Raw genomic sequence first — 9,695 nt, 5'->3', positions numbered from 1 at the left:
TAGAACCCTTGAATAAAATCCAAACCTAGATGCTGCAGTTCTCAGTGTGTCACAGGCAGCCATATTGGATTTTAACGCTGGGCGACGGTCTTCAGATTAATGTTAATCTGGTCGCCATCAGAACTCGCCGTCTGAAGATCCCGATGTTCTGGGCTTGGCCAGGGAAGGAAGTCGTCTCAGTCGGCGTCTGACTGAGATCAGCTGCAGAACGCCTGAAATCTCCATGATGGATTTCTCTTAACATTTGAAGGAAATAAGTAAAACTCGTTCTAGAAGCTCTTAAAACTTTTGTTTTTATGTTTTAAACTCAAAAAAAAATTTTTGTGCTGCTTTCTTGGCAAAGATTCTTCTGTAAAAGATTTGTTTCCTGATTAATGTAAAGTTGCTTTATGGCTGCAGTATTTTAATCTCGCTGTTCATACAGTTTACTGCTAAAACATCAGATACAGCAGGGGAGTGAAACGAGCTGTGAAAAGATAAAACTTTCAATAAAACGGTTTCTTCTGCAGTGAGTTTTTGACTACAGACCTTTTTCCTGTTGAAACAAGCAGACGAGTCCAAACGTGTCTGTTCTGATTAATGATAAACCCTGATAGGCTGTTTATCTGCAGATTACACACAGTGAGCCGGGCCACCAAGCTGCGCTGCTGCGGAGCTGAAACATGTTGAATTGACACCGTTTATTGCATTAAGGCATGATTGCATCCCAAAGCTCTTTAAAAAGTACAAATGAACACAAAATCAAACAATAATAATCAAACTTATTACAACGAGAGTCTGGCTTGTTAATAAACTTTTTCCCTAAAACTTTTCTCTCCATTTCTGATCAAATCTGTGAAAACAAACAATAGAAATAAAAGAAAGTTTTAAAAAATCATCAGCCAATCATAAAACCAAATAATCATTTTCTGATTAATCAATAAAAAAATAACAGCAAACTGCATAATTCTTCGACAGATTTGGCGCAAAATCATCAACAAATATAAATGTTTACATAAAACCATAAACACAGCGTGGATGAAGCTTACTAGAACTAGCCAGTTTGAGTTATTGCAGTGTAATGTGCTAAGATTCAGTAAAAACAATTCAATACAATAAACTAAAACAAAACCAAACTGCTGCTGCTTATTAAAAGTGCATAAAGTTAGATTTGATGAACTTGTTCTGGTTTTATCAGGACAGATGGCGGCTCATCCTGTCCAGCTTCTTCAGCTGTTAGGATGTTGTGGATTTCTAAACTCTTCTTATTGAATCTGAAGTTTATGCATCTCCATTTATGTTCATCTTTAGTCATCAAACATAAACAGTTAGTATAAAACGTCAATGCTAATGTAGCACAGTAACATCCTGTCAGTTTTCAGAGTTTCTCTCTGGAGAGTCCGTCGATGGAGGATGGTTGTGCGTCAGTCCTGTTACTATGACGACTCCAGAGCAGCCGGGGTCTCCGGGACAATCAGGTCCCTCATAGTCCTGCTCCAGGCCTCCCAGACCTTTCCATTTTCACTCCGTTGATATTCCAGAATGAAATGGTTAAGATCTGATGGATCTCCATTTCACTGACATGTCTTCTGTCCAACCTCCTTAAACCAGGAGAAAGAATCAAAAGTCTTTAAAACACACATTACACTCCATCATGTTTTAGAGAAGAAAGAAATGAACTGATCCACATGACGTTATGGTGCACCAGCACAGGAAGGAGGAGGAACACTGTTCATCTCGTTATAAAGCAACTTTCTGCTGGATTCACAAGGATGTTGCTTCAACACTTCAATCATCGCCAGCTTTTGGAGACCGATCAAATGTCTAACATGACATTAACCCTCCCCTGCAGCCCCATGGCTTCGGTAGGACAGGAGGCTGGAAACTTCAACCCTTTGCCATTTTTAACTTTGGTCCTTTGATGCTTTAGCGATTATGAAAAATAGCTGATTACTGCTGAAGATGTTGTACCAACCGTTGGTCAGTTTCAACCCAGCAGGGAAGGTTTTGTACATCATAAGACCCTACGCTACTGTGGGACCCTACTGCACCCTAAGACCCTACTGCACCCTAAGACCCTACTGCACCCTAAGACCCTACTGCACCCTAAGACCCTACTGCACCCTAAGATCCTACTGCACCCTAAGACCCTACTGCACCCTAAGACCCTACTGCACCCTAAGACCCTACTGCACCCTAAGATCCTACTGCACCCTAAGATCCTACTGCACCCTAAGATCCTACTGCTCCCTAAGACCGTACTGCTCCCTAAGACCGTACTGCACCCTAAGACCGTACTGCTCCCTAAGACCGTACTGCACCCTAAGATCCTACTGCACCCTAAGATCCTACTGCACCCTAAGATCCTACTGCACCCTAAGATCCTACTGCTCCCTAAGACCGTACTGCACCCTAAGACCGTACTGCACCCTAAGATCCTACTGCACCCTAAGATCCTACTGCACCCTAAGACCGTACTGCTCCCTAAGACCGTACTGCACCCTAAGATCCTACTGCACCCTAAGATCCTACTGCTCCCTAAGACCGTACTGCTCCCTAAGACCGTACTGCACCCTAAGATCCTACTGCACCCTAAGATCCTACTGCACCCTAAGACCGTACTGCTCCCTAAGACCGTACTGCACCCTAAGACCGTACTGCTCCCTAAGACCGTACTGCACCCTAAGACCGTACTGCACCCTAAGATCCTACTGCACCCTAAGATCCTACTGCACCCTAAGATCCTACTGCACCCTAAGATCCTACTGCACCCTAAGACCGTACTGCTCCCTAAGACCGTACTGCTCCCTAAGACCGTACTGCTCCCTAAGATCCTACTGCACCCTAAGATCCTACTGCACCCTAAGATCCTACTGCACCCTAAGATCCTACTGCACCCTAAGACCGTACTGCTCCCTAAGACCGTACTGCACCCTAAGATCCTACTGCTCCCTAAGACCGTACTGCTCCCTAAGACCGTACTGCACCCTAAGACCGTACTGCTCCCTAAGACCGTACTGCACCCTAAGACCGTACTGCTCCCTAAGACCGTACTGCTCCCTAAGACCGTACTGCTCCCTAAGACCGTACTGCTCCCTAAGACCGTACTGCACCCTAAGACCGTACTGCTCCCTAAGACCGTACTGCACCCTAAGACCGTACTGCTCCCTAAGACCGTACTGCTCCCTAAGACCGTACTGCTCCCTAAGACCGTACTGCTCCCTAAGACCGTACTGCTCCCTAAGACCGTACTGCACCCTAAGATCCTACTGCACCCTAAGATCCTTGTACAGTTTATGCATGATGCTTCCAGTTGATGGTAAACAGAAACATCACAGAACTCTTAAGAACCTATTTAGACAATTTATCAGCAAAAAGTTGATTTGGGGTTTAGTTGTACTTTAAAAACCAAACGCCCCCTGGTGGATAGTCCCTGACAGACGGTCAGGACATGAAATGGCAAAAGGACAAAGTGGTCAACATGCCTTCAGACCTTTCTGGGAAAAGATTGACTTGTGAACATCTCTGTAATAAGATTGAACTATTCTATAACTATTTATCTGTATTATTCATTAAAACAGACAACTACAAAGAAAAATACACTGATATGCATTGGTTAAGTAAATGGAACCAAACTGAATTGCTTACAGGTATGAAATGAAAGTAGATTGGAACAAAATGGCACAAAATGAACCCGGCTGCAGAAAATCACTATTAAAGGCTAGAAGAAGATGATGAGTTTACTCCCCAAATTCTGATGTGATGGGATCTGACACCTGACCCAAAGAACCCGATTCCAGAGACATGAAGACCTGCTCGGTGTTCATAATGGCTCATCAGTGTGAATGAATAATTCAGTGGTCGCTGGAGCAGATTAGAGGAGATGAGATGAGTAGCTGGTTTACGTTTCATTGAGCCGACCAGCGGTTGGACTCTTCTCCATGAGTTCACAGGAAACTCTCCGCTCGCTCCCACTGCTGCATCTCGGTGAAGAAGCCCTCGTAAAGCCCAAAGCCCGGGTCCAGGGTCAGGGGAATGACCTGCGGCTCCTCTTTAATCTCCTCCCACGGCTGCAGCGCGGCGTCCGCCGGCTGCTCGCCGAACAGCATGGCCGACTCGTCCAGATGTTGCAGCTGGTGTTGTCCCTGCAGCAGCTGGTCCTGCTGCGGTGGCTGCGACATGCCGACGGTGCCGTCTGTGGCGGCGTCGCTCAGGTCCAGGTAGCTGTAGGACGGGTAGTGGGTCACATCCACGGCGCCGCCCCACCGCCCCGGGCCTGCCGCGTGCTGCCGGCCGTTCATGGACGCCTCCACCTCGCAGCCCAGCGAGCTCAGCGCCGTGTTCAGGTCCAGATCCTCGAAGGTGCTGCAGCCGCCGCTGAGAACGTCATCGAACACGGACCCCAGGTCAAAGTCCCCCTTCAGGATGTCAACTTTGTTGGCCTCCATGGCGAGAAGCGGGGACTCGGTGGAGCGCATCAGCTTGCTGCGGTCGGTGGAGGACAGCTGCTTCCGCTTGGCGCCCGCCTGGTGAGGACAGCTGCCGGGGAAACCCTCCACCAGCTTGCTCTGCCTTGCTGCGGCGCCACCGCCGCCATAGTGGTTGGCAGACATCCTCCTGCGCTTGAAGATGCCATTGACGAACATGTCGGCGTACTGAGGGTCGATCTGCCAGAAGCCCCCCTTCCCAGGCTCGTCTTTCTGCCTCGGGACTTTCTTGAAACACTTGTTGAGGGACAAGTTGTGACGGATCGAGTTCTGCACCACGAAGAACAAAAAAACACATTTAACACAAGGAAAGGCAGCCAGGCAGGAACTAAAACGGTCCGTCTGTCAGCAGGCAGCAGCGTGGGCAGCGGGGCAGAGGCTGTTGTTGTTTATAGAGAAGCTAATGTTGCTAATGAGGCTTTCTAGTAACAGGCAGCTGAGAGCGTTTCAGACCTGATCAGCTGCTTAGCTGCCAGCTCTCTCAGGAGCCCTCATTAACACACACACACACACACACACACACACACACACACATCCCCTGGAACAGAAAACGTAGAAGAAGAGATGCACAGCACCTGTCTGGTTCTCCACATTTCCTCCCATCCAGGCGACACGTTGGGTTTTTGTTTCAACAGAAGGAAGTCGGATAGTTTGTGTGTTTTGTTTTCTGCCTCTTTCCTTCAGCTGGAAGAGTTTTACAGTTCTGGTCTGAACTTTGAATAGACCATTCTAACGTAAGCAGTAAATCAGATAACAGAGATAATTCTTGTTTGCATTCTTGAAGAGTTTGTTTATATTATTGAAAAGCCACCATTTTGAAAAATCCTTTTAACATTTGACATCCAAATAAAGTATTTAGTTTATACTTTATTATTTTACCAAAGTCTTACCTGGCAGTTCTCCATGTCCTAAAATTATTCCTTCGAAGTTGAATTTTGAGACATAATTTGTTTTATTTATTGTTCATTTACTGTTATTTGTAAAAAGTTTTCCAGTTCCAGTTAAACGTTCTTTGGAAATAAAAGTTAATAGATTTTTGTGTCCTTGATTATTCTGCCTTTATCGTTAGATTAGTTGAAAATGATAATATTATCGTTTATCGTGATAATTTATCATCCAGTAACATTTGTTATCAGGCCCGTCCCGACCCATAGATCTGATCTAATCCATCCCATAATATCTCTGGCTGTCCTCTGGTTTGTATCTCCGTCCATCTTCCCACAGCATGACGCTGCCACCACCATGTTTCACTGTAGAGAAACTGTTTGATTTTTGTTTCACTCTTAAAAACCGCAGATTTTTTTTTGTTAGAAACGAACTACTCCTGCCGGCAGATCCCTTCTCCGGATCTCCGGATCTCCGGGTCTCCGGGTCTCCGGATCTCTGCTGCTGCCGTTTCCTCTGATGGTTTTTATTTCAAGAACTTAGAAAATCATGTTGATTTTCCATAAACCTGATTTGTTCTGCTTTGAGTTGGTCTGTCTGTTAAACCAGTAAGTGTCTCTTTGCTCTGTGTGATGGTGACACTGGAGTGCCGCGCAGCTCAGTATTGTCAGACTCATGAATTATGGACGGACCGGACCGGACCGGGCTCGGTTACCTGCCAGCTGGGCTCTGCGTGTCGGTAGTAGCAGAAGTTGTCTGTGATCCAGCTGTAGATGGTGGACAGCGTGACTTTGGGCTGCTTGCTGGCCTGCATGGCCATGCAGATGAGAGAGGCGTAGGAATAGGGCGGCTTGACCTTCGGGTTGCTCCGGTAGTCCACCTCCACCGGCGGGCCCGCCTGGACCGGGAAGCCCGGTGCGGGGAGCGGGGAGAACCGCGGCGGCGGCGCGGCGGTAGTCTGGCTGCCGGAGGTGGCGGGGCTGCCCGGGTACCGCGGCATCCCGGCGGCCGCCGCCGTGTCCCCGGCCGGCGGGCTGGACGGAGAGTCGGTCCCGGTTCTGGGGAAGCCGAGCCGCCTGAGGAGCAGGTGGTGGTGGGAGGAGGGGCACTCCGGGCCGGTACCCGCCAGCCGCTCCGGGTCGGCGCTCAGGATGGAGAAGTTCTGCAGCCAGTGTAGGCTGGTGAGGCTGTCATCCAGGGGGGCAGAACCGGAACCGGCGGCCTGGTCCAGCCACCTCTCCCTGAACCTGTTGGCGCTGTCTGGGCTCGATAGGACGGGCATCCTGCTGTCTGCGCGGTCTGGGGCGGCGGCGGGATTTTAGCGCATTTAAAGTTCGGTTCGCCGCTTCAAAATGTGAAAAATAAGCAAGAAAAAAAACAGAAAAGTTCACGAATAAAAAGAATCACATAAAACAGTTCAGCAAACTGACCGGATCCCTGCAGAAAGACCCGAAACTGGAAAACCTCCCGGTGCCAGAATGGAGAAGATGCTGAGAGGAAACCTGTGGCTGCTGCGCCTCTCCTCCTCCTCTTCCTCCTCCTCCTCCTCCTCTCTCTCTCCTCATCCTCTCTCTCTCCTCCTCCTCCTCCTTCTCTCTCTCTCTCTCTTTGAGCTCTCTTCTTTTTCTCTCCGCTCTTTCTCTCCTCTCTCTTCCTCAGGCTTCGATTTATCTCTCTCTTCTTGTTTCTCTCTCTTCTTGATCCCCGAGGTGTTCTCTCTTCTTTTCTCTCCTCTCTGTCTCTCTCTCTCTCCTATCTTCCTCTCCTCTCTCCCCTCCTCTCTCTCCGTCTCTCTCTTCTCTCTCTCTCTCTCTCTCTCTGTTTCTCTCTCTCTCTCTCTCTCTCTCTCTCTCTCTCTGGTGAAGGGCGAGCAGCAGCAGAATCCGTGCAGCACCGTAAACTGGCCAGTCGAACCGAACCGGCTTCCCTCATCCAGATTCTTTATGTTCAAATATTGAAAATAATCGAACCTGTCGATTATTTTCGTTAATGATGGTTGCAGCTCCGCTCCCTGACTGATCACTAGCTGAAGTTGAACTAGAGGAGCTTCTGGCCTGAAACGAGCTGAACTTTGACCTCTGGCGCTCATGGCTGCCGGACTGGCGCTAAAATCCGCGCCACGTCCCGCTCAGATCAAACCTTTTCTTCACCTTCAGCGTCTCTGTAATTACATAAATATATAATTAGATAAACCGGTGATGTTCTGAACTTTTCAGCATGTGAGTCACAATCGTCTAATTGGAAGTGATTGAGCCACAAAATGCAGATATTTGATCAGTTTTAATAAGAATGTAGTATTTTGCTAAACATTTCTTGGACAATTATAAACAAAGCATAATTTCCTAATAAAGAAATAATAAAATAAAGATGTTATGCTGTCAGATGGCAGCTGATGACAGTTTTCATAATGCAGATCAGATCATTAAAAATACCAATAAAACAAAACAAAACATTTTACTGAACTTTTTAATCTTATAAAATGTTTTCTTTAAAATTGAACGGCATTGACTGATATTTTATCATGTTTCATGAAGCTTACTTTGATGGCCCCCTTTTAATATATATATATATATATATAACTAAAAAATATACATATATTTAGTTACATAAAAAAGTATAGATGCCCTTGTTCTTTGTACAAACTGTTGTATTCTGTTAAGATAAATGTGTTGTTGAATATTTTTCGACTTTGAATCTTTTCTGAATTGAAGATCAGTTCGGGTAAGTTAATTCCGCTAATTTAACAAATGATTATTCTTCACATATCAGCACAAGAATAGAAACAGCTGGTAAAACAATATGTGGGACTGAAGCGAAGTCGAGCCGTCATTTATCTGACGTCATACGTGACGTTCAAAGCGTCACTTCGTCTCTCATCGAGTCGGAATTAAATCATTTTCTACAACTCCGGTGATAATTTACAGAGGATTTGAATAAATTGGGGATTCGTGAAGTTTTAGTCAGTTGGTCACAACCGCTTCATAAACATGAGAACACCGCCACCCTGTGGATCATTTCTGCACTGCAGGTCAACCAGAAACTAAACTCAAAAGTTCGGATCCTTTAATTCATCAGAGATGCAGATTTCATTAAATAGCCAATTAAAAATGTTCAGACGCTCCTTTATGTTGAAATTCACCAGCCAGGGCCCAAACTCCTCCTGAACCATGATGCATGCTGGGTAAATGTGTAAAAATGTTTTTTTGCTGAATGTGGTTCTGATCCACAGTTGGTCCAGTCAACTGAAGAATATGAAGCATCATAACCCTTACTGAACTCTGACCGACCTGCTCTATATTACTTATTGGAGTACATTAACAACATTGTTGCAGCAAACTTTTGCGAATGGAAAATTGCTTAAATTATCAGTACAATATGCTGAGAAACGGCAGATATCTCCTTTTCATACCCAAAAAGGTCAGCTATACGGAAGACAATTAGGGCCAATAAAAACAATAAGAATTCTGACAAAAATGTTAAAAATTTCTCAGCATTTTGACTTTTTTCTCAGAATTTTAACAATTTTGTCAGCATTCTGACTTTAATCAGCCATTTAAAAATAATAATAATAATAGTTTCAATCTGTCATGTTGCTCCAGAAAGTGAGTTTGCGTCTCCCAGCTGCCCTAAAGTCAAAATTCATGATTTTTTTTTCGTGACCTTTAAAAATAAAGTTAAATGTTTTACCAGTTTGTCTGAATGTCATGCCTTTTACCACCAGCAGGTGTCTCCACTACCCCTGTTTCTCCCATTCCTGGTGTCATAGCTACTACCGACCACAATGTTTACAATTACGTTTTCCCACAATGCTGAGCGGCTCATGTTTTGCACTTTTTTCTTTTAGTGTTAAAGAAAAACCGCAGCAGAAGCGGAAGTGTCTGCTGTCTTCAAACTGCCATCACTATTTGTAAAGTCACAATATGATCAGGATTATGTAATAATCTGACAGTCTGCTAAAGGTATAAAATCCTTTTTAAGAGGAACAAGTCATGATTATGTGCTAAAAATACAGTATTGTTGTTAGTAAGCAGCATTTTTAAAGTGAGTTTTGACAAAGTCATAAAGATGTTTCACTAAATGAATCGTTTCTCTGTCAAACCACTTCAGACAAAAGGAACATGTCAGAAAACTGTTAACAAAGGAGAGAAGCGGATGTGTGCGGTTGCAGCCCCGCAATACGTGCATCAGATGCGCTGCAGCATCTCGGCGTTCCCCGCACCGAGCCACGCCGCCGTGCGGGAGCGGCGAGGAGCGGACACGCCGCCGCGCGGCGCCGCACCGCGCCGCCGCGCCGCGCCGCGGCCTAATTTAACTCCGGCCCGTGTTATTGGTGCTGCTGGACTT

General features: G+C 45.9%; 1 protein-coding gene across 1 annotated transcript; it reads right to left on the bottom strand.

Moving 5' to 3' along the window:
- Positions 1-665: 665 nt before the first annotated feature.
- foxj1b (forkhead box J1b) lies at positions 666-6,873 on the bottom strand. Its single transcript, XM_028026620.1, has 2 exons — positions 6,067-6,873; positions 666-4,736 (listed from the first exon to the last, which is right to left on the bottom strand). The coding sequence occupies exons 1-2, from the start codon at positions 6,631-6,633 to the stop codon at positions 3,927-3,929; spliced, it is 1,377 nt and encodes a 458-aa protein (XP_027882421.1). The 5' UTR covers positions 6,634-6,873; the 3' UTR covers positions 666-3,926.
- Between the last annotated feature and the right edge of the window lie 2,822 nt (positions 6,874-9,695).

Source organism: Xiphophorus couchianus, chromosome 2, assembly GCF_001444195.1.
Source record: "Xiphophorus couchianus chromosome 2, X_couchianus-1.0, whole genome shotgun sequence".
In the NCBI taxonomy this organism is placed as follows: domain Eukaryota; kingdom Metazoa; phylum Chordata; class Actinopteri; order Cyprinodontiformes; family Poeciliidae; genus Xiphophorus; species Xiphophorus couchianus.
The sequence above is the reverse complement of the archived record's forward strand: the minus strand, read 5'-3'. Positions and strand labels throughout refer to the sequence as shown.

Excerpts from the sequence above, each read along its gene's own strand:
- foxj1b (XM_028026620.1), bottom strand. The coding sequence starts at position 6,633 with ATGCCCGTCCTATCGAGCCCAGACAGCGCCAACAGGTTCAGGGAGAGG. Across the intron at positions 4,737-6,066 it reads ACGCAGAGCCCAGCTGGCAG|AACTCGATCCGTCACAACTT; the intron begins GTAACCGAGCCC and ends TTCGTGGTGCAG.